The sequence below is a fragment of the Oculina patagonica genome, chromosome 8 (assembly GCF_052425735.1).
Source record: "Oculina patagonica isolate OP01 chromosome 8, crgOcupat, whole genome shotgun sequence".
Taxonomy (NCBI): domain Eukaryota; kingdom Metazoa; phylum Cnidaria; class Anthozoa; order Scleractinia; family Oculinidae; genus Oculina; species Oculina patagonica.
The window spans coordinates 21,620,592-21,645,879 of record NC_135765.1 but is presented as its reverse complement, the minus strand read 5'-3'; the positions used below and the strand labels follow the sequence as shown (position 1 = coordinate 21,645,879).

At 37.3% G+C, this 25,288-nt stretch overlaps 2 protein-coding genes across 5 annotated transcripts; one reads left to right on the top strand and one right to left on the bottom strand.

Moving 5' to 3' along the window:
* Nucleotides 1-1,665: 1,665 nt before the first annotated feature.
* On the bottom strand, nucleotides 1,666-9,859 carry LOC144662732 (uncharacterized). Its single transcript, XM_078523617.1, has 6 exons — nucleotides 9,428-9,859; nucleotides 6,380-6,728; nucleotides 6,105-6,254; nucleotides 5,658-5,771; nucleotides 4,829-5,078; nucleotides 1,666-3,126 (listed from the first exon to the last, which is right to left on the bottom strand). The coding sequence occupies exons 2-6, from the start codon at nucleotides 6,699-6,701 to the stop codon at nucleotides 2,841-2,843; spliced, it is 1,122 nt and encodes a 373-aa protein (XP_078379743.1). The 5' UTR covers nucleotides 6,702-6,728; nucleotides 9,428-9,859; the 3' UTR covers nucleotides 1,666-2,840.
* Nucleotides 9,860-11,708: 1,849 nt separating this feature from the next.
* LOC144662734 (uncharacterized) lies at nucleotides 11,709-25,282 on the top strand. 4 transcript variants are annotated; one of them, XM_078523622.1, is made up of 6 exons: nucleotides 11,709-11,806; nucleotides 18,449-18,763; nucleotides 18,899-19,048; nucleotides 19,169-19,285; nucleotides 21,910-22,168; nucleotides 24,657-25,282. In XM_078523622.1, the coding sequence occupies exons 2-6, from the start codon at nucleotides 18,460-18,462 to the stop codon at nucleotides 24,940-24,942; spliced, it is 1,116 nt and encodes a 371-aa protein (XP_078379748.1). In that variant the 5' UTR covers nucleotides 11,709-11,806; nucleotides 18,449-18,459; the 3' UTR covers nucleotides 24,943-25,282. The 4 variants fall into 4 exon arrangements, with proteins under 4 accessions (XP_078379748.1, XP_078379749.1, XP_078379745.1 ...); XM_078523623.1 differs by lacking the exon at nucleotides 11,709-11,806 and adding an exon at nucleotides 11,821-12,142 and having other exon boundaries at nucleotides 21,910-22,092; XM_078523619.1 differs by lacking the exon at nucleotides 11,709-11,806 and adding an exon at nucleotides 11,821-12,142.
* The last annotated feature ends 6 nt before the right edge of the window (nucleotides 25,283-25,288 follow it).

Here is a 25,288-nt window from a genome sequence, read left to right as displayed (position 1 = left end):
TATTTTCACATCACTTTGTAGGCTCCACCATTGTGCATTTCCATTGTATATTCCGCCATTTTAGCCTCTTTGGACTTAAAAAGAAACACCGCCAAAACCAACACAGTTACAACGAAGACCTTTATGATTGCAACCTTGATCACCGATAGAATATTCGATAGAATATGAACGTGATAAACACACAGCTTAACCTTGTCCCTAGGCGCCGGTCGTCCGGACAGTAAAGGAGGTGAGAAGGGAAAACAGGGAGCGCGAGGGTTGTTGTTAAGGTTGCCACATCAGTTCCACAACGCCAATCGAGCCGTGCACGACGCCTGGGGATGAGGCAGAACGTACAGTGTTCAGTCTTTTAAGGGCTTCTTTATCTTTCTTTACAAATCCGATTAATTTCAGCCCAAATAGTCACCAATCACACAAGAGGATACTTAAATAATTCACCGAAGAAATGCATTTAATGAGTTCTCATTTCGGCATAGAGATTTCGCACAACAGTGCCCAATTCCTCCGCTGTTGCTGTATTTTCTTTCCTGAAGATTAGCTTTAAAAATCAAATGACTTCCCCTCCCGGCTTTATTGTGTTTTTGCTAACTTTGTCATCTAATAATCTGAAAAATGTTTCAGTGGTAATTTTTTAAACCTGGCGACCATTTCGCGCTTTTCCTTATTATGGGAATGTAATTTTTTTCTACAATTCGCGCTAATTTAAGTTGCGTTAATTTCTAAAATACCTTAACTGACACAGTGTTATTTCCTATATAGGGTGCTCCGCACCTCGAGTCGAAGGTGTGGCGTATCGTCCAATAATTTTTCTGTTATTGGACGATTGACGTCAATCGTCCGGTAATTGTTCAGTTACGTCAATCGTTGAATGATAGAACCATCTATCAAATTTGCTCGATGCTAGCAGGTTAACTGGAATAAGCCTGGGATTAAAAGCCAATCAAAAAACAGAGAAATGATTTTGAATTAACAATATTAGGCGTTATTGGAATATCTTTCCGGATAATAATATCAGTATCGGTATATCGGGCCCACGCGATTATCATAACTGAGTTTTAGTCGTGAACTTTGCTTATCGACTAATAAAAGAGAGCGATATCCACACGTGAACTTTTAACAAGTAAAAGCCTGTTTGATGCTATCGTTAATTAACGCAAGCTACATTGTTTGGTTGCTTTTGATTTCAACAGGCGTTCAATTTTTCAATATGATAGTTAGCTGCGTCACCAAACTCATTTACAACCAGTTAAAGAATTCACTAATAAAAACAGATTCTGCGGGCGTTTTTGTGAAGCTAGTTCATCAGGGGGTGACAAAGCACTTCTTGAAAACCTCGTTTGATATAAGCCAACAAATCCATTAAGGTTTTTTTACTATTTAATTTATTTTTGCATACTTTTTTTAGTTCTTGGTTTTGGCCATCGTACTTGAAAATGACAGGGGAAATGTCGCATTTTACTACTTGACGTTTCGTTGCTGCTCATCATTTTTGACCGTTCATTGAAACTATTTTTGTTGGTGGTAGCTGACTGAATGATCTTCAGCCGTAACTTAATATAGTCAGTTCGGCAACCCTCACTCCGACGTGGCATTAAATGGTTGTAGTTCGTGATGAATAACGTCTCCTAATTTTGCACGGAGGTCAGTCCGACGCTAGAATTCAAAATGATCCCATTTGATATTATGACCTGTGGTTTTGATATGATCAGCAATAGCTGATGGATGATCGCATTAAGTGAGAGCCTTAAAATGTTCAGTTTTCTTTCCTGTCATGAAGTCGTCGTTTTGTTTTTCCTATGTAAACGTCATTACAGTTCCAGCAGCCAGCTTTGTAGATGCCTTTAGATCGTTGAGAACAGTAAAGGCGGTCTTTGTACGGAAAGAAGGATTTGATGCGGCGTGTGTTCTGAAAAAATGATCTTGAGGTTGACGCGAGAGTTAAACGACGACTTAATGACCCCGGGGGGGGGGGGTACTCCCTATAATGGCCTATACGGGGAGGCTCCACCCGAAAGGGGTACCTTTTTCAGGCTTCAGGTATATAAAAGGGTAGGGATTTCACGAGTTTAAGTATATGAAAGGGTATGGAAATCTGTCGTTTGGCTATTTAAAAGGGCCTTTAATTAAAATATTTCGAACAGACGCAATTTATGGCTGTATTATTTTAATTTATTAAGCGCTACATAAAAATGACATGTACAAGAAAACGTCCTATTTTAAGTCCACGCCATGTCTCTCAGGTATATGAGAGGGGTACCTTTTTTCAGTTAAAGGTATACGAAAGGGGTACAATTTCTGTCAAAAATGGTATATAAAAGGGTAAGGGGTTAGAACTTGGGGCGGAGCCTCCCCGTATAAAATTTTTTTTGAGTACCCCCCCCCCCCCCCAGGTTAATGACAAGAAAACTGAACATTTTTTTAAAGGCACTCACTAAATCCCATTCAGTGAAGCTCTTGTGCAACTATTAGCTACAGAAATATATTACGACACCAACTAGCAACTAAACGTATTTCTTACAAAATTAATGGTAATTAAAAACGAACTTTATAAAGCAATTAAATTGCCGTAGGTAATTATTTAAAGGAACTCAATCACGGACAATTCATTTTGAAACAACTGGCACGTTTTTTCAAGTTTTGTCAGTCGTAATCCGTTTTAATCTTCGTCATACGAAACCATCCTTGGTTATTTTCGGGTTTTGATTACTCCTTTGTAACGTTGTTTCCTACATTACACAATTATTATTTTGAGGTTTCCTTTAATTTGGAAATATTCAGAAAAATGACTTAAAATATCGTGACAATGCTGAACCATGTCCCTTTAATATGGCAATGATTTGCTAGTTTGTACCGATTACGCTAAATTTCCTGAACTGGATAATGTTAGCAAAGCCATTTGCAACTAACACTCCTCCGCGGCCTTTAGTAGGGAAATGAGCTGTCAGTGACGTCACAAGAACATTTTCGAGGACGATACTAACGCTTTTATCTGAACTAACATCAACACTAACAGTGAACCAAACTCCACCGCTAGGATTACCATTAGGACATGAGCCATCTTTTACAAACACATGGTTCCCATTTAAAACGTAACCACGTCTGTAGCACGTGGCGGGATAGTGTGGCCTGAAAAAAACAAGACACGTACATGAGAACAGTTATTCACTCGACTCACAAGTACTAAAGCAGGTTGGGGAACTGGTTTGGGGTTATATTTGGTCAGCGAGTTTTTAGACCAAAGAAACAAATCTTCAATAGGACAGGTTTAATCTAGAGTATCCTTAAATATCTTCCTGAATCGAAGTCATATATCAACTGAAAGTATTCGAAACGTATATTCTACCAAGCTCAGTAGTGTTTCATGTTACGTTTGCTTTTTTTTTTTTCAATGAAGTATTTCTACTGCCCCCTGGATGGGATGACCCCCCCCCCCCCTCCCCTCCCAAGTATTAAACACCTGAGTAGAGAAAGGCACTGTGAGAGTAAAATGTCTTGCCCAAGAACACAATACATTAATCCCGGCCAGGGCTCGAAGCCGGAACGCTCGATCCGAAGTTCAACGAACTCTTATAGTAGCTGTTCATTTATCCCTTGTGAAAATTTTGATATAAATATTATAAAATTAATATAAATCAAAAAAAGGCAAAAAATGGAAAGGAGAAAAAGACAAATTTTATAATATTTACCACCCTTGTTTAACCTTTATATTCCGCTCTTATATTGATTTAAAGAATAAAAGGTGACAGACCTGAATTCGGCCGTATGAAAGATGACTGTATATGAGGAAAACCGTGTGTCGCATAACTAAATTCTAATGGTGACTCTGACTATGCATGAACTTTATAACTGACTGTTCTGCAAACATTTTAGAACGTGTGTGCAGTTGTAGTGTCATCCTTCCTCTATACTAATTGGACCTTACGAAATTTACAGAAACGACAATAAAACTTCTTTCTCTTGAGAACAAAACTCTTAGCCTTAGACGTACAAGGCGGAGGGGTGGATGCCGCCCCCTTTAGGTGCTTTTCGTAATTTTGACAAGAGGATTTACTCTACAGTGGTAAACTTTTAGTAGCTGTTCATTTATCCCTTGTGAAAATTTTGATATGTCAACAATGTGTCCTGGATTATTGACGTTGCCATGGCAACATCATAATTACAAGTAGAAAAAATCGCCATTTTAAAATTCTTTTAATTTTTTTTTTAATTTTACAATTTATTTTATTTTAAATTCCATAAGCATTATGGCCTGAATTTGTATCAATTTCTGTAGGGGTATGAATTTACTTCTACGTCTGAGTGCTATTAATCCAACATGTATTTTTCTGTCGCTCAATTCGTGTAAGAACGCTACGTGTCGCAGACAAAACTGGGAAGTATCCGAGGAAATTTTTAAAGCCGGATATCCCACATTTTTTTAAAAAAAATTGCTTTTGCCTAGATGGGTAATTGAGCTACAACCTCTAAAAGGTGTTGACAACATAAGGCCGGCCGTGTGGGAACATTTTGAAAGGATAACCTTGGCGAAGCATGATCAACCAGCAAAAGATCAGCCATGATGCAATATCACCATCCGCCAGTATTCCTTTTAATTTAGCAGGATCCGTTCGATTTAAAACTGTAGAAGGTACCAACGTGCCTAGAAATTTGTCTTATGAATTAAGTAATGGCTAAAAGCCCTGCGCGACCATTCTTATAAACACTATTTTTCATTAGCGTCTTCTCCCTTTATGAAAATCACGTGACCACAGATGGAGTAAAATATGAGACCAAAATTATCAAACAAGGCCACTGTTTTGCTTTAGGATAAAAAATATCGGAAACCAACCTGAAGAAAACGAAATCAAAGTTGTTTTCGTCGATAGCGTTATAAAACATTCCAGGGTGCCCATAATTAACGACACTATTTCCAATTACATTTAGCAGCTCGACCGACATTGTATAGGGGTCCCCAGCATTGATCTCTTCCTTACGAAGAATACGACAGAAACCATCAGCAGGCCAGGAACTATGACTGGCATCAACTTCATAGCTGTTTGTAGCTTCCAATATGGTGACACTGAAGCAGGCTACTGCAGCTGTAAAAATATGGAATATAGAGTCTTAATCATGTATGTGATGTTATACAACTACAAACTATAAGCAGGGTTGCTTCACGCAACTATTGTTTACAAATATGAAATGCAAGCTTGAGCCTCCAGACATTCAAACCATAAAAGAATTAAGAGAAGAAAGACGCAAAGCAGAATCCTTAACAGCACCTTAAATGTTACGCCACACAAAATTACACGTTGCCTCACAAGCCTCATACAAGTGAAAAACTACACATTGTGACCAGCACCACCTTTTCTTTAACAGCACCAATAAAAGAAACATTACATTACACGTCACTTAAATAAATGTCTGGTGTTGTTTATATTAAAAGAATGACCTCATTTTTACGAGTAATTAGTTTCAAGTATGATCTTATTGGTTCCCCACTTGTCTATCACTGTAGACAAGAGACCACAACAGGACGTGTATCATGAACATACCATAAACAGAAATTTCAAAGGTTCTCCTGATCGATGACTTTACCTAAAAACGATATGTACTGTAACAGATGCATGTAAGAAACTAGTTGCTATAATCATCGAGAAATCACAAGAACTTGTTACCTATTTCACATTGGTTGCCAGTCCACCCCGGTTTGCAGACACACGTATAGCCCGCCGGATTGTTCACGCATGTCTCTGTGCTTGAACACTTATGTGTGATGCAATAGTCAGCAACTGCAAAAAAAAAAAAAAATTAAATAGGCCTATAACAGTGTGTAAATGTTAATTTTAAACCAGAAAATATATAAAGATGGTCGCAGTTATAAAATGACATCAAAGCTATGAAGCAACACATTGGGGGCAGGGCCAATTGTAAGTTGACCTTGCGCCCAATGTGTGCCTTCATCAGTTCATTTGGTAGCTCAGTTGGTAGAGCATCGCACTAGTAACGCGGAAGTAATGGGCTCAAATCTTGATGAAACCGGAATTTTTTCTGCCTAAAAAATGCAACTACTTAAATTGCATTTCAAAACTGCGATGATCATTATTCATATGGGTATGACGTACTTTCTGTTTGCATGTCACAGCGAGCGAGAAGGGAGTTTCCAGATCTCGTAACATCCAACCAATAGTTTCCGCTAACCGCAAGTCCGCCTTCACTTGCTTTGATTTCTTTACACGAATCAGCAGGCAGTTCGGGAATGGAACCGAGGGGCACTAGGAACAAAGTATATTGATTTCATGACATTAGACTTATAACACAAGTAGCAAAAAGTAATTTTAGCAAATTAATAATTTTTGTTTTTACCCGTAAAAAATGTGTCAGTTTTTCTTGTACTTACCTCTTCTGAGGGCTTTCGTCATGTAATATCTGTCCTTGTCCTTGACAAAATCCTCTGGCCTGGCCTCCTTAGTCCTGTTATTTAACTCACATATGTCTTCGAATATGACGTAATTATAGCTTTGACATCTGACATCCGAATTGCACGCATATCTGCAGTCGAGCGAACCTGGACGAGCATTGAAAGTCTCATAGGTGTGGCCCTTAAGCATCTGTTGATAGATTGAGTAAGTGTCGATTCCACATTGCTGGGTAGAAATGTTGCGAAACATCAAAGATTTCGTGAACAGTAGAGCAACAAGAAGCATTTGTATCCGAATCATTTTACAGCATCAGGATTCTGTTATCCTCTACAAAGAAAGAGAAAATAAAAAGACAGAGGGAAATTATTGCCCGTGAGACTATAGAAAGAGCATCGAGAGAGCGCTCGCCTCCGAACAATTTGTGCCGGACCCGGAGTCATACGTGGGTTGAGTTTGTTGTTGGTTCTCGTCCTTGCATACATGGTTTTTCTTCGGGTTCTCCAGTTTTCATCCCTCCATTAAAACGAACATTTACATAATTCAGTTCGATCGGGAATAGACGATCCTACAAGCTAAAATATAATGTATAAATGTATATAATTTGTTTATACATTGATAGTTATCAGGCTGTAGGCAGGATTTTTCGAATGTGATAGGGTTCGCATCATGCCCCAAATCTTGAAGTTTGGAAACGCAATTTCCTTGCAGTGTCTCCTTTGTTTTCCACTTTTGTTTGTGAAATAATTGTCTAACTTTTCTCTTAGCATATCGAATGTTCAATATATTAAAGCTAACGAAGTATGAAGTTAAGTTTTTGTCAAGTTTCTTTAAGGCAGCAAGGAACAAGTTGTACGGCATTTGGAATGTTTTTCATAACTTCAATTTTAACAAATATTGCAAAATTTCTGCATCACCAGTTAATTAAGCTATTGTTTTAAGATCTTTATGTTGCGTCAAAGTTAAGGCAATTTTTAGACGTAAATTATGCGTGAAATAAATTTTCAAGAAAAATTCATAGGTTCGTTGTTTGTTTTGAAGCAACCGTTTTTGGTCGTTATTAAGGAGGCTCGATGCAGTTTTTTTAGCCGAAGGGTGGTTGTTTTGAAAATTAAAATTATCTAGGAAGCCAATGTTCGATTTTTGCCAAAATACACCATAATGATCAAATATGACCAAATTTTAATTTTTCACTCGTCACTTTGTCACAAAGGTTACCATAGCAACCATTGACGTTTTCTTTTGTTCTCAAACAAGCTTGGTTTTCTCGAAATCTAGACTGACACTTCGTATTCATTTTTTGATATGTTCAAGTACAGTAGATTTACTACCTGTGCTCAAAATTTTAGGAAAATCTGTGAGAGCGTTTTAGAGTAAATCAAGAATGAAGTTTTTGGTATTTTCTTATAATTTCTTACAATCGGCAGTCGATATATTTTAACAAATTAAAGCAAAAAGTCTTTCGCTTTTAGTTAATGGTCTTTGATGGTGTAAGCATTTATATTTCAGTGAGAGAAACTTTGCTCAAATAATACGAAACAATTTTAAGGCGCCTATTTTATATTAAAACGGTGTTTTTCTGAAAATTTCATTCTTGATTTACTTGAAAACGCTCTTACAGATTTTTCTAAAATTTCGTCAACAGTTAGTCAATCTACTAAACTTTAACATATTAAAAAATAAACACCAAGTGTCAGTCTAGATTTCGAGAAAATCAAGCTTGTTTGAGGACAAAAGAAAACTTCAATCGTTGCTATGGTAACCGTTGTGACTAAGTGACGGGTAAAAAATTAAAATTTGGTCACATTTGATCATTATGGTGTATTTTGGCAAAAATCGAACATTGGCTTCCTAGGTAATTTTAATTTTCAAAACAACCACCCTTAGTCTAAAAAAACTACATCGAGCCTCCTTAAATTTCAGGCCTGAACACTTACCGTAATCGTCCTAGTGAAAGGTGTTCTAAGGAGGCTTTATCAAACAGGAAAACTGTCAGGATATCTGCAGTGGGTGAATTGATTTAATTGAAAGTGCCTGCAAGTATTGTCAAACATCCGTATTAAGTTTGTAGTCTGACGAACAGTGGTGTAGAAAAGCTGTAATTTGTAACACAACCAGACGTTTGGTCTCGTTTATTAAAGGACTCGCCAAAGTTAAGAAATTTTATGTTTTAAACAGGAAATTCCATGTCGAAGTTGATTCAGTTTTTCAAAGTCGATTGTGACCATGTTATTTGGTCGATTCTCGTATATTCCAGATGTCGTCGATTGACAATACAGCGTTCTTGCTTTTGACGTCGGTCCGTTTACCAATACTAACGTTTTGGAAAAAACATATAGGTCGCCATTAGTGACAATAGCTGCTTTTCTTCTTAATGAGTCTTATAATTGTTTCTTTTATCAAGATAGTTTTTCGTGTTTATAAAAGCAGTTCGAGAATCAGGGCATAATTTGGTCAAAATGATTGGAGAACTTTTATAGACTTTGGGACCCGGCGTTTTCAGGTGTTTTTCTATTTGGAAATTTCGACAGAGCTTAGAAACGTGCTACAAAGACCTGTAAAAGCTCGTGAGCCAGTTGGCCGAATGTATTATTTTGCACCCCTACACAAATTCGACAAAAAGAGTGCCAGACATTTTGCTTGCGCTAATAATTCTGAAAAACAAATTTACATCTCATTATACATAGTGGAAAATATTTTTCAATTTTTCAGCTTGCTCAAACAGTCGGCAAGTCTGGTTTCTGAAAATTAAGTGTTGCATGTCCGCGTAATATATTTTTATATCGGTCAACGAATTTTGTCAAAAGCGGACAATGAAGAGATGCCTTAAAGAGATTCCAAAACAAACGTGATTTCCTTTTGTTACTGCTTCAGAAACAAACATTCTTGCTACGTATACTATTTCTCTGCACACAAAGAAGAATTGTAAGCAAGCAGGATTTTTTTACTAAGGTGTTATTTTAAAGTATTATAGTTTATAGTTAAGGTTTCATACTTTCGCATTTTTTCCCAATCTTTCACAAACTTACCTGTCGTTGGCTAAGAATATTTGCACAACACGGTTTATCTTGCTTAGTTTAGAAAACGTTTGTTTTCTCCAAGACCCAGGCAATGTCTTTTCGAATCAGAAACAAAAATGGTGTCGACTGAGAACATCATCGCATTGTATTCAGTGTTGCTCTCAGTGGGTTAAAGTATGGAATACAGTGCAACTTATTTGCATGACATTGAATAAAAATAACATCTATTGTTGCTTATTATATAAAGCGTTCGGTCACATGTAAATAAGATTGACCAAAGTGGTCGTCCCTGTATTCTACCGTTGCTCCTACAACCACTTGCAAAATAGTTGAGACACTCTCCCAGAAATTACATTGTTCTTCAAAAATAATGGTAAAAGAAAACATGCCCTCGTTGGAAAATAACACAAATAATTTTCATTCTGGTCCCCCTACCCGTTTCAAAGTCGTTACCTATAGGTTTGAATGTAAATCTGAACTTCAGAAAACATTGATAACCAGGACCGGAGAAAGAGACACGAGGTATATCAATGGAAAAATGTCTAAAATGACATTATTCAAGAGTGTCTCTTTTTTTTGTAAAATAATGATATTATCAATCCAGGTGTTTTTGGTACTTGTACTAATTAGGCCCGTAGGAGGCTGCTATTTACCTCTGCAGCAGTTTGAATTGGAGGTGTTTTAAATAATGGCTACCCCAGATGTAATGATATAGCTTTAAGATATTGTTTTTGTTCTGTACTGTACATGTCAAATCATCATTGAGGTCTTAACCGAAAACGTATGCGACAAAACGTGTGCTCCCTGGGGAAGCTATGCTTCTAACGCTTTTAAACTCTTCCGTTTACGGCTGTTTGTTTTTAAAAAAGACTTGAGTGTTTTGCTGTGGTTCCCACATACAGCGAGCTCCGACATCGCGGGCACTACATTATTGAGGCATTGTTTAATCACGACCAATAATTAAATTAAGAAATATTAGAACTCCCTTTTTGTAGCGCCCCGCCAGGTCTCAAACCAGGGCCGTTCGACTCGGAGCCGAGCGCACTAACTATTAGGCCATTAGGCCACCGCGCAAAAGCAACGATTTTTTTCATTAAAAATTCACTTCACCTAAACCAAATGCGCATTCTAAAAGACAGATAAGTGACAAAAAAGAAAATAGGCAAAGTGCTTGTACGGTGGCTAAATGAATTTATACTATAACCACTGTTTTTCAATATTATGCAGGACAATGCTCATCCCTAAAACGAAGTTCGCAATATGTATAGATACGCCTAATTGCAATAACGTTGTCATCGAAAAAAGAAAAAAAGAAGAAAGGTAGATAGGAATTAATTAGCGTAGTTTCATAACTTGTAGCATTTACAGAAAACTTACGAGTTTTTATCTGCCCAGTACACTTTGAGTCCACTTTTTTATTCTGTAACAAAATAAATTAATTTATTCGTATTAAAGGCATTTTAAGGTCATCTGTGCGAATTAAATATCATACATGCGTTTTATTAATTCCTATTTGACTCTTTCCATCTTCCTTTTTTTCTATGACAACCTTAATGAAATGAGGTGTATCTACAAATCGGTTATTATTTAAAACTCGGAAAATAACTACATTACAGAGATACATTTCTTACACAGTGGCAGGGAAAGTATGATCGAAGGTGTACTTACCTTTGGAAATGCGAAAAACTCGATGTTTCCAATGCTCGGTGTTCCGATACCTCGGCCGATACTAACTTGGCTTCGATATGGTAGTCTAACCTCAAACCGTCGATATACTTAACAATTTAATAACGAGGTAAAAACAGAAAGAACTTACATGGGCTCGTGTATGATAGCTTCTCGAACTGATTTAAAATTATAGATTGTTCATTGTTCTTGTGGAAATCCTAAGCTAATAATATTGTACAATAGTAGAACACTCGGTGTTTAGACAGCCGTTTGGAAAAATAAACGTCTGCCTATTAAATACACTTGCGTTTTATGCTAATTCGAAGTAAGAATTGTCATGAAATAATTAAACAAATGGCATCACTTTGGCACGAACAACTCGAAAGTTAAAAGCTGTAATTAAACTTATGTCGCATTGACGACATTCGTCTTGATAGCCAATTAAAACATTTGTCTCATATGTAGACATGTTTACACGTACATAAGGAAAGTCGAGGATACCAGAGGCTTTGAAAGTTTAATTGCAAAAAACATGGGTTATTCCTTATTTATATGCCAAAAAACAAGCAATCTCAATGGGAAACAGCCCATCAACCTGTTGACAAAAAATGACATCTGCCCGGCTTCTCTCACGCACGTCCAAGCACGTCTGTATATTATTTTACATGTATAGTGCAGACTTGTTATAGAGAGATTTTTAAAGGGGCTGTCAAGACCAATGTAAGTCTAATGTAGTCTACTGTATTGTAGTTTTTTACTTCGAATAGACCATATTCGTATTCCCGGTAATGGACTGAAACTAGCTTGCAATGGAGGTTAATTCGGGGAACCTTTTCAAATGCAAATGCATGAAGCTCTTTCCAATAATATTCCTACGCATCGACTGGTCCAATACCGAGAATATCAATTTGGTCAATTCCTGCTCATGAATACATAAACATAAAGCGCAAGAGTATTCAACGCACACAAGATGGGCAGACGGTTTATTTTCCAAACGGCCGCCTTATTTTAACACTGAAAATTGGACTAAAAGACTGAGTTTTCGCATTTTAAAAGGCAAGTACACCCTCGACCATTATATCTCTACTACTGCGTAAAATAATATCTCAGTAATGTTATAACTTTACGAGTTTAAAAAATGATTTTACGAAATTCGTGGTTGCGACCCTGTTCTGAAGACAAACTGCTGTAGCACATAATACTTAAGCCATCAGACAAGCACTTTACTTCTGAATTGTGTTGTGCAAAAAAAAAAAACGTAACAGAAAGTAAAATTTATTAAACATTCAGTTAAACACTGTTTGAATAAATATGATAGATTAACTTCTACAAATACTTCGCAAATGCGGAAGATGGGGAAAACAAATATTTAAAAGCGAAGCAAGAATAATCTAAGAATTATACAAATTCCTCTCCACCTTGCCTTTTCACTAATCTGATAGACACTGAAATGGAGTTTCGCAGTGTTTTACTCTTCGAGCTAGCTGTGAATCGTGCGCTATCATTGGGACTGCAGGGATTTGGACTTTAAGGATTGATTTTATGATATAACGATAGAGTTGATGTTCTTGGAAGTATGTCTTTGGCCAGACTCAGACTCATTTTAGCTTGAGCCGCAGGCGAGGGCTAAAATGAGCTCTGAGAAGGCCCCAAAAACATATTTACGCTCAAGAACATCAACTCTATTAATCTTATCAAAAACAGTTATAGGTGATGACTTGAACACTGCCGTTGCGAATCGGCGTTTGTTTAATGATTGAAAAACCAGGTTTAAAAGTTTGCAAAACTCGGCAGAAAACAGCGAAATTGTTCAATTCAATCTTTTCTTGAAAGGAAATTACAGAATTCTGTCGACAACAAGAGAAATAGTCGTCGTTTAACTAAACTGGCAGTTTGGCATAATGCCTGAACTGAGAAAGTTGCGCTCGACAAAGACAAATTTTCAGTCATTTTGCCGCCTGGATTCTTCTTCGAGTTTCTGCAATTCCTCTCCATCTAGCCAAAGAGGCAAAGAATTTGCTTCTCCGTTATGTTTTTCTGCAATTTTGTCGTGAAAGCTCGAAAATAGTCTTTCGTTGCATGCCAAGATAAACTAAAGTCAATGCCCGGACTCAACAGGACTCGAGCCGGCCATGGCTTGAGCTCGGGACTGAAGTAAAAGCTAACCGCAAGCAAACCGTAATAAAAGCTAACCGCAAGCAAACCCCACAGAGTAAAAGCTTACCGCAGGCAAACCAGAGTGAAAGCTTACCGCAAGCAAACTGAAGTGAAAGCTAACCGCAAGCAAACCAAAGGGAAGGCTAACTGCAAGCAAATCGAAGTGAAAGCTAACCGCACATAAAACTGGAGAAAAGGCAGCAGGTCCTCTCACGTAGGCTTACCGAAGCGCTATAAGAATCCTGTTTCGAGTCCTGGCTTGAATTGTAGCTCGATTGTCCATTTGTATTACCACGGTTGTGTCGTAAATTGATAGTAGTATAGAAATACGGTATGGAGGGTTTCAACAGTTTAAATAATGTTTTACTTGATCATTGACCTTAAAATAGAAACCTTGTAAACATAGGCGTACGAGGCGGGGGGACGAGGGAAGTTGCAGCCCCCCAGCGCGAATCCATTTGTTTTCCTTGGAGGTGAACAACAAAGAATGCGGAGTCTGTATAGCCAATCAGAATGCGCGTACAACACTATTCGCTGGCTTGGTTTATAATAAAATGCAGATGTGGTGGACGGTTTTGAGACATCCAAAATTATGAAGATTATGATGAATCAAATTAGCCGAAGTCCAAGGCAGGTCGATGTTGATTATTGGAAAAATAAGAATAACGGATTCTTATACGAAACTCTTTCATTTTTTAATGTTATACATAAAATCTCGTTTAGAAATTATAATGTTAATGGCGAGTTTCTGAAGGTTTAAAGACATTTATGAATCAGAGATCCATTAGTAATTTATTTATGTCAAAATCCGCCTAGTTATGTGCCCGCCTCCATTTCCCCAAGCGAGTAACAAAAACCTTCGCTTTACAGCCTCATTTTCTATTTTGGACCTCTTTTTTCAAACAATATTGTTTTGTGTCAATATGAATTACCGGTATGAGAAGCTTTTGCCATAGAGACGTTTAATAAATGTCATGTTCAGTCAATTTAAGTAATGTCTCAGAATCATATTATGAATCCACTTTGAAGACAAAAGGGGCTACAAGTCACCACTTAAGACTTGTGATACTCCTAGATCTTGAACAGCAAAGGATATGCGGATTTTGAAAAGAGAACTAAGGCTCGCAAAAAAATCATTATTTTATGGATAAGTATATACTAAACTGAAATTGTTGGATTAAGTTTTTTGACATCAAAAATGACCAAGGTTGACGCAATTGTAATTAGCTGAAGCCAAAGTCAAGCCGATTTGCCAATTTCTGAAAATCAGAAAAACCAGTTTTAATAACCATTTTATTTTACATTGTTGTAAATGAAATACCATTTGGAATAAATGATATTTGCTTGCAATTTTTTAAGTACTTTTCATCAAATTTTGTTCAAATAGTTTCTAGGCTTCTTCTGTTTTAGCTTATTCCACCATCTTTACCATCCTTTAATTCACTGTACAACAAAAAGAAAAGCCAACCTGTGGGAAGCAACACAGCTAATCGAATTTATTTTTTGGAGGCTTAACTTCTTTATAAGTGTCACAGCAGCCTTCCATTCAAAACACTTTTATTGCTTAAGCAAGGAGCAGCAACATGTATGCTTGTTTGCTAATAACGTTGCACTAACAAAAACGTTTTGTGCGTAATTCTGATAACTTAACCTATTGACCCCCAAGCACGAAAAAAGAATCGCTGAGAGGGACCATGAATATTGTTCCACTTGTGACGTCATCACTTTTCACGATATAAGTTGCTGATCCAGTTTAAAAAGTCCTGCAAAGCATGCTTAAACAAGCACGATGCGATGAATTGGACCAGAAACACTAAAAATGTTTCCTCTTAGAATCTTGACTTTCCCCACTTTTGGCAATTTTAAATGCAGTGTCTCTTTTGTATATAAATGACACTTTTTTGCAAATATTCTAATGTCCCATCAAAAGAATGACAAAATGTATTGAGATGACGACAAAAAATCTCAAAATTATCAAAGCCTACATAGAATGAAAGCGAATGAATGAGGATCGATATCAGTTTTCTCCGCTCTTCACATGATACAAGTCAGGTTAGTACAGTAGACCACACCCTTTGACATGAAAAAAACGAAAATAAAATAATTTACTGTTAAGTGGAGATCGTTTTTGTCCATTTCTTCATTTTAGTTATTTTTTAAGGAAGTCGTAACTTAATTAATTTATTAGCAGAGTTTTCAAAGAGCCATTATCATCAAAACGAAAACTTATTAAACAAGCTTGTTCGTCCGTGTATGTTGTGAAATATGGGTCTTGTTCTTCTTATTTTTTAACTTGTTTATGGACCATTCGGCTCGGTTCATAAACTTGAAAAAAAAATTGGCAAAATAAAATGGTTGTTGTTGTTGTTGTTTTTTCCCCGGTACGGGCAATTTTTTTTACGCCCACTTCAAGATGGCCGCCACTTACGGTCGTCGACTGGTAACTAGTACGGGTTAGCCTGCTATGCACTCCGGTTAGCCTACTATGCACTCTGGTTAGCCTGCCGTTCACTTCGGCTAGCCTACTATGCACTTTTTTAGCCTACTATTCACTTCGGTTAACCTACTATGCACTTTGATTACGGTTAGCTATCGATATTTGTAAGGGAAACACGATATATAGTTAAAATGTACGAATTCTGGGAGCCAGCTCCCAGTGGCATAGCGGTATCACACTCGCTCTTCAGGCAGACGACCCGAGTTAGATTCCACCCCGGGGCACATTATATCGAACATTTTCCTTTTCCTCTTTCATAAAATTCGAAAAAAAACTAAGTGTCTAAAGTGGGCGTAAACAAATTGTCCGGTAGCAGTTCAGTAGCATCCAGTTATACCGCCTTTCCGTACTTCCCAACCAACCTCAGTCAAAATGGAAAACAACATCATTCATTTTATTCATACTTTTTATTCAAGGTTTAAGGTAACGTTTGTCATTAGATCACATCGACGTTTGTGCTGTTCTTTAGAAATATATCTGATCAGTAATTTATAGCAGAATACTGGACCCAGTTTGCGAGTTAATACCAGGCACTAGTCAAGCAGCAATACGCCCTGAGAGCAACAAACTTTCTTGAAAACGAAAAGCATTTCAATCAACATTATGTTCACCTGTTGATAATTAACATAACTATGGCAATTTCTGTCTAAGTTATTTTTCTAAAAAATACCAACATTGGCTAATAATGGCCCCCTACGCTATTTGAAGATTAGTTTCCGTAGCTTTCCGTTCAGTAGCAACATCTTCGGATATTCTTTGCAAACTAATACAATCTAAGATATTATTTGTCTTAATTGTAGAAGTCAGTTTGGTCAAGTTTTTCAAGACTGTTTAAACACAAAATGTTACATGAAAATACCACATGAAGCACTAATTCGTAATGTTTTAATTTGTTTCCTATGAACGAGTTTTGAATTTAAAAAAAATTATTAGAACGTTTACAATTTGGATCCATTTCCAGCAAAGAAACTTACAGTCCTTAATTATATAACGAATCAACATGGTTTGTTTTCCTGTCATGGAATGTTTCTAACGTATCAAGAAATGGGTCGAAAACAATAGGTTTGACTTCAATCATTTGTTTGGGCTGGAAATAAATAAATGACAAGGTGGGAAATCCATAACGTAACTGCGATCATCGATTGTTTATGTAAGTAATTTCTACCCAAACCTTCAGAAAAAACCACTGCCTCATTAAACAAAGTGTTTAAAGGATTTCAAGATTTTTATATGCTTAAAAAACATGGCTCGTACACTTCTACCAAAGCTATGCCGACAAGCGTTTATCTTCTGGAAGTTAATCGGTAATTAACGGCTTTCCTGTTTTCGGTATGATTGATTTCTTCCTTTTTTCGTTCACTAAGGCACAAATTACTGCTAGAGGCCACCAAACTAAAAACTACCGACATTATTAAAATACCGGACCCCTGATGCGCATTCAAATTTCTTTTCTTTCACTAATTAAGTGTATTTGTTAAGGGACATTGTCTTGATGAAAACAATTTTAATTATTACTTAGAGGATTATCTTAGTACTTAGTCATGTTCTCATGTTGGAGTCCAAGTCATCTCACTACTTATTACTAAAATGCAGCGGGGTTAAATCCGTACCTATTGTACAAAATAAGACATAAACAACAACAAACTCCCCAGGCATCACAAAACAAAAAAATATTCGTCAGTTTGCTTTGGGTTGCTAAGCCGAAAGGACTTATTCCGCTACTGAACAAGTTGCGTTTGGGAAAATCGGTTTCTGTTATCCAGGTAAGATATCAATCTTATTATACAATAAATTTTAAAAGTTGATTTACTAAATAAATGCAGGGTTTTAAACGGAAGCCTGAAAAAAGAACTGAAAGAAAGCGTTGATCTATAATTTGTTTACGAAAACTAAACCCTTACATTGAGAAACAAGTTCGCATTCCTCCTGCTTGTTGCATTTTGTGTTCACGTTCAGTACATTTGGGTTTTATCGTGGCGTTATCGCTTTTTAAAAGTATTCAACATAGTATCAGCTTTGTTTTATCTGCAATTTGTTAGCTTTGCTGTGTGTGTTTTGAAAGTAAAAATCCGTTCGGAAGCCAATCTTCTATTTTTGTCAAACTACGCCAAAATGATTATATTAATATATGACCATGTTTTGACATTTTCCTGGTTTTCTAACAACAGAGCATAGCAACCACAGTAACCGACAGTTCTGGTATTTTTATAATAATTATTATTGAGTCAAGTGTTTTTTTTTTTTTTTACAAAGATCTTTAATGATTGTAAATGAGCTAAAAGGAACTTTGTAGATGTTTAACATTTTAACATATTTTATTTTATATTTAATTTTAACCATCAGTCAGCCATATTGACATTTATTTTCTTAATTAGTCTTGAAGAAGAATCGGAAGAATCCCAAAAAACAGCCGAAAGCAATTTTTGATTGTTTTATTTCACCAAAATAAAGAGCTAGGGTTTATTTTCACATTTCTGTCCGCGGATAACTCGCGGCGTCTATTGATTTCAAGTAGACAATCGACGCAGGTAAAACTGCAGAGGTGTGCTTGTGAATTTTTGGTAGTATGGAGGTGACGGTGTGGAGAGGTTCGATAATTAAAAAATAATTAACTTATTTATTGACTGTATACTCAAAATGGAACCCTTGTAAAATTATTTCTGATCAACAGAAAGATAACCAGTTACATGAACGTTTATATTTTGAAGGAGATACCAAAATGACTTGGTTACAGATGGTTCTTATCGCCATAATGCTCCGTAACATTGCCAGTCAGCAGTGTGGTATCGACACTTACTCAATCTATCAAAAGATGCTTAAGGGCCACACCTTTGAGACGTTCCAGGCTTGGCCAGGATCACTTGACTGCAGGCAGGCGTGCAATTCCGACGTCAGATGTCAAAGCTATAATTACGTCATGTTTAAAGACATATGCGAGTTAAATAACAGGACTAAGGAGGCCAGGCCAGAGGATTTTGTCAAGGACAAGGACAGATATTACATGGAGAAGGCCCCGAAACGAGGTATTAAAAACTTCATAACTTAACAAGCTGCTCGTTCGCTAGTTGTTTAACAATGTTTTTATCATTGAAAAAGTTTCCTTGTAAAAACTGAAAATAATCACTCAAATCTTACAAATATGAACTGATTAATTCCAGTGCCCCTCGGTTCCATTCCCGAACTGCCTGCTGATTCGTGTAAAGAGATCAAAGCAAGTGAAAGAGGACTAGCGGTCAGCGGCAATTACTGGTTAGATGCCACGAGATCTGGAGACTCTCTTCTCGCTCGCTGTGACATGCAAACAGAAAGTAAGTGGGTCTACTATTATATCAGTATCTAATCTCAGTAAACGTACGGACACGAAATGAAATGTGAAACTTAAGCAAAAATGATAGATTGTAATTATCCCCTTTTATTGCTTTATGCAGTTGCAGACTTCTGCTTCAGGCATCCGTGTCTAAACCATGGAACGTGCGTAAACAGTCACGTGAACTACACCTGTTTGTGCAATTCGGCTTGGTGGACTGGGGAGAGTTGTGAACAAGGTAAAATATCATTATGAATGACCTCTTGTTAGAGTTATTTCACTTAACCCGTGAAATAGTTATTACACTTTTAGATACTATTAGACACTAATTCCGTTGTTTTCTTTTGTTTATTTTTTACTATTACGCACAAACTGGTAGATATTGTTTCACGGGTGAAATGAAATCACTCTATCACAAGAAATCGGATTCCCGCTTCGCGGACGTCCGATTTTTTTTTCCACTCAGTCCTATTACCCTTATTAATAATAGTAAAAGGACTGAGTGGAGTCTAATTCGGTCTATAATTAATCATACGAGTGATAAACAAAATCGGACGACCGCGTAGCGGGAGTCCGATTTGTTTAATCACGAGTACGATTACTAACAGAATTGAATGACACGAAGTCCTGTTACCAATTTTTCAAAACTATAACAAAATTTGAAAAAGAAACCAACCTTCGGTTGAATAGTAAAACATCTTTATGAATACTGAAAAACACAACAGTCTATAATCAACAAATGGACAACGAAAGCGCGCGCAAAATGAAGCGTACTTCCCAACTACTGCACAGGCATGACGCGTACACTGTCCTATGACACTGTCCAATTACAAGCATGACGCATACCCTGTCCTATTAGTGCTCAAATCGGGCTGCGGATAACCAAACACGTTAGAGACTTTTGCTATAGTTTTGATTTATGACAAAATATTGGACATTACAAACGTAAAGTTTTTCAAAGTTGAAGTCGTATGTTCCGACATCGGGAGAAAGCAGGCTTTGTTCTTTACTGGGCATTTTTAAATAAATATGGGTTATTGACTAAGAGTGAGGTCAAGATGGCAGGATATTGGTCAAGTTCTTTTTTGCGTGTTTTTTGCGAGGCCAATATCCTGCCATCTTGACCGAATAAGTTTGGTCAATAAAGGATTTATTATTTGACTTTTTTCGAGTACTGAAAAGGAAGCCAGTTGCATGGACAATCAATGGCGCACGCTAAAATCATTTCATTGGTTAAAAAGTTTAACGAGTGACTGTCAAATTCTTGAATGAATCGAGTTGAAGTAAAACGACGCGACAACTGCGAAATTCAACTCTTTTTAACAGATGTTTTTTAACCGTCAAAAGGATATTGAAATGGCTAAAATTGCGAATCAACGTTGAGTTTGAAGCCTTAAAACAAGAATGTCCATTCCATCTGGCCGCCAGCTTTTGATTATTGGACGTTTTGCAGAGTATTTGCTCGCTTCTGGCGCTTTTGTGGTGCAAACCTGCCCTGACACGAGCTGAATATTGAAATTGTGATTGTTGAAAGCGTTTGGGACTTACCACTTCACGGGAAAAGCTTGAACTTTCCTACATCGTTGATATAAATGTTCGACCCGACCTTATTCGACGTGAGCGTTAGAGGCTTCGGTGATGTTTTAAAAGCTTTCAGTGCCTGGTTCGCCGTGCCGTCCGCTTTCTTCCATTTTGAAGATTTTACACAAACGACTAGTTTGCCGAAGTCTTTATTCTTCATGTATGTCACTCACTTCTCTCCCTTTTCCGCCGAAAAAAAAAACCGATAACATGTCTTCAAGTCGCTTTGCGTTTTCATTTTTGTATTAGGTGGTTGTTGTGGCAAATAAAATTCACGAAACTCGTTAGCATTTGCTGATTAATTTGTTTGTTCTTACTTCAATACCTATTTCTTTGTTATCGGACTCCATTTCGCTAGAAACAGACAGAAAATACTTGTGTTGTTTCGGAAAATACTTTCATAGCTCAAATTTACGTGTTTAATTGCCAGTGAATAAGTGCTGACAAAACATACTACGCTACCCGTTGGACAGTGAGTTACCCAGTGGATAGCGTTATCCACCCTTTCAACAACTGGGGCCTGCACAGTAACTGCCTCCTTTAATTAAAATGCGTGTAGGTTGAGATATTTTACTTGATTCGCTGACATAAAAGCTGGACCTAAAATTGATGTACCCTTATTTTTTTTTTCAAAATGATCTGGCATGGTAAACACCTAAGAGTAATGTCGGCGACCTCTTGAGAATAGCAAATGGTCATAATTGGATATAAAATCGGACTAAAATTATATTTTAGCATTTTAAATAAAACATTTCATTTTTACTTCAGACACAAAGGCACCTGACTGAATTAGCCATGTTCAAAAAGAGCAGGGGACTGGGTACGAATATTCAATATCGGTTGCACTGAAAAACTGGGCCGTCATCTGAAAGAGCATCCAAAAATTAGTAACTCAACCAAATTTAAGAGTTATTGGTTTTAACGCATAAGTATGGTTCACTTTTAGAAATTGCTAAAATAAGAGAGCTTAGTATGGATTGGAGGGACAACTGTCCATCCAGCCATACTAAGCTCTCTTATTTTTTACGATTTTTAAAAGAGTTCCATGCCTTTGCGTTTAAACCAATAACTCTCAAATTTGGTTGAGTTACTAATTTTTGGATGCTCTTTCAGATGACGGGCCCAGTTTTTCAGTGCAATCGATATTGAATATTCGTACCCAGTCCCCTGCTCGTTTTGAACATGGCTAATTGAAGTAACTGATTAACGTGTACTTTAAATGAAGAGATAAGAATATCATCGAATATTTTTTGATGTATTACTGATGTCTTATGTTTACAGCTGTACTTCCACCAACGGTGGCCTGTGTCAGTCTGACCAGATCAGAAGCTACAGATAGCTATGAAGTGAATGCTGATCATGACAAACCACCTTATTTCTGTCGCGTTCTTCCTAAGGAGGAGATCAATGCTGGTGACTCATACACGATGACGGTTGAACTGATGAATGTGATTGGAAAAAGTGGTGACGTAAATCATGGACACCCTGGGGTTCTATATAACGTTATAGACGAAAACAACTTTGACTTTGTGTACTTCAGGTAACCAGTTCAGATGAATGTCCACTTTTGGAAATGTTTTGATCCGCAGATCAAAACAAACAGTTATCCAATCATTGCTCGAATTTGGAGTCACATGATGCGAGGTCTGTTGACATAAAATATTCCTGCTCTGTCGATCGAAATCTAGAACAGCGAAGTGTACAGAACTCGAATTCGAATGAAAAAAGCTTCGTTCTATTAACTAAACGGAAATTCAAAGCTTACAGAAAGAAGAAAATATGCCATTGACCTCTCTTGGACAGGAATAAATAAAGCGGAGACGAGCGCTTGCATTTTAAATGCTCTTGTTTTGCGCGCTATGCCCACACTATGCACTTGGTTTTCAGTGGTAAATTAAAATAACTGGCTATGAACTCCGCTTTTAAAATAAGATACTCTCGCAGTTTACGCCACATCATGCAAGGATTTAAGCATCCTGGGCCTAACTTTATTCACGGCTTGCAGAAAGAAAAAAATATGCTGTTTATCTCTCTTGGCCGAGAGTGAGTAAAGCGGAAACGAACGTTTTCCGTCCGCGCTATGTACATATCAGTGACACACTAAGCACTTGGTTTGGTAAATTAACAGGAGCTATGAACTCCAATTTTCAGATAAGATACTCTCACAATTATCCCGGGCATTAGCTTGGCGGTGTCTCGAATTCAAAAATTAAATGCGATGTCGCAAACTGACATGAAAACATTTACAGTTGGTATCGTGCCAGAACTGACCGGTCTAACAAATTGATATAGCCGAAGGTTTGCATAAGCCGTTAAACTTACTTGTTTTCTACGAATTAAACGAAAAAGTAAATGAATATGAATATTTGGCGCAACTGAGTCAAGAAAATAGAACACGCGTCGCAGGAAGCGACACAGTACAGTGGCATTACATTGCTGCAAATCAAACAGCCTGGCTTGGCAACACAATAAAAATATTAGAAAAGAAAAATCCTTCGCGCAGCTCATAATCTGCTGGTCATGTAGTAAAAACATAAAGTGAGCTGTACGGGAGTTTTATCTTGCAATAAAAATGAGTCACAACAAACCTTTCTAACATATATTTCATCAACAAAATAGGCATCAAAAGGTGTCAGGAAATCTGGTGTCTGGCCAGGAAATCAATTAGACCGATGACCTCAACTCGAAGGCTAGCTCAATCATTTGAAAACATCATGGCATTTGGAGCTCCTTATAAACATAATTAACAACAAGACCGTCAGAACTCCTAGCTGGTTAAAATTAAGTTGACTACACTGAAATGAACGAACATACATTGACTGTCTCCTTCGAGCTTCTTCGCCTTCCCTGGCATGGCGCAAACACGCAGCTCGCCAGGGTTCTTATTCCTTCCATGTTTTTCTAACTCCAGGTTATCAAGAAATTGAATCTAATCGAGAAAATAATTTCTTCGCTTCAGGCGAGTCCGTGCTTGGTTTCTTTTGCCAGATACCCTTCCTTTTAATACATTTCAATGTGCTTTTGCGCTTTTCAGCCGCGCGTCGACCTTCGGTCCAAAGAAACCAGAAAGAAAACAAAGCCAGCATCCTGTTGTCCTTGTTGACCTTGTTGTGTCTTTAAACACGTCCAGTAGATAATCTGTGGCGATCCTGGATATATTTAAGATGTTCTTGGACGTCAATTATCCATCAAGTCATCGACTGAAGCAAACGAAAAGAAGCCCAAACAGATCAGTTGTAAGCAGTCTCACTTTGCGTAGACGATGGCTTCCAGCAAAAATCGCGGCCCATCCACCCAAATTGCGGCCCATCGCTCAGATTTCGTACAGAGCAACTAGAATAACTATAGAACATTCCTGAATTTTTTCAAGGCTCAGAAAAAATTTTCACAAGAGATACACTGGATTAAAGCTGAAGAAACGACCCGAAAGACAACCAAAACAAACATACGCATCGGAAGTAAATTCTAACCTCCGCGCACAATCCGCCGTGATTTTACACAATTGTCACGCATAACGCTTCTTCAATGCTTTCTTTGTGTTGTGTTACAATCTGGCAGGAAACGCACCACGGGAAAACTTGAAAAAAGGCAAATATAAAATTCTAGTGGAGTCCACTAGGGAAGAATTGACAACCGCCATGTTGTTACGTCACGCTATTGTTTTCCACATTTCCAAAAGTGGACATTCTCCTGGAGTGGTAACCTTGGTCTCTTACATTATGTTTATAAGTAAAAATATATATTACGGAAGAACGTAGACCACTTTTTTGATTTGCGATTCTTATTACTCGATTCAAAAATAGTACGAGCAATTGCAACGTTTGAATAAATTTATTCCCATCAGGGCAGATTATATGTCTATCGGAAACAGCCTATACTTGCAAATCTGCTGCAATTGAATTTCCTTTTGTTCCTTTTGTTCCTAGGCAACCGCGTTGACCCAAAAGAAACTTGATACGCTTTCGTTATGATGTACATTTACAAGATTAAAATACGGATTAATTGTTCTCGTCTTTTGATTTATTCAGGCCCCACAGTCAAGACAAATGCTATCAACTTGGTTACGCTTCAAACGGAAATGTGGCCTGGACAACGACGGCCCCTTGTCCCAATGGTAGCCCAAGTGGTGGAGTTTGGTTCAGTGTACGTTTGGAAGTTAGTTCAGATAAAAGCGTCAATATGTACCTCAACAATGATCTTGTGACGTCACTGACAGCTCATTTCGACACAAAAGGACGCGGAGGAGTGTTGGCTCAAAATGGCAACCAAAATATAATCGAGTTCAGATACTTTCTCTTAACCAGCACTAACTAGTATAACATAGCCAGCAAGTCGACTACGATCCATTCATTAGCTTTGCAATATCTAGGCAGGGGGAAATATAGGAATTAGTAGGCGTTATATTTTGGTGATGGTAATACAATTGAGTTTTATATTATCTTTCTGGCGTACAAGCTAGTACGTAAGTCATTCACGAAAACACTTCTTGAGTTTTCCTTATTATAACAGAATTTGAAACTATAAATTGCTTTTGTAGATAACGCATTCATGATAACTTAACCCACTGACCCCAAGCACGAAAAAAAATCTCACTGAAAGGGAGCATGGTTATTGTACCACTTGTGACGTCATCACTTGTTACGATATAAGTTGCTGATTA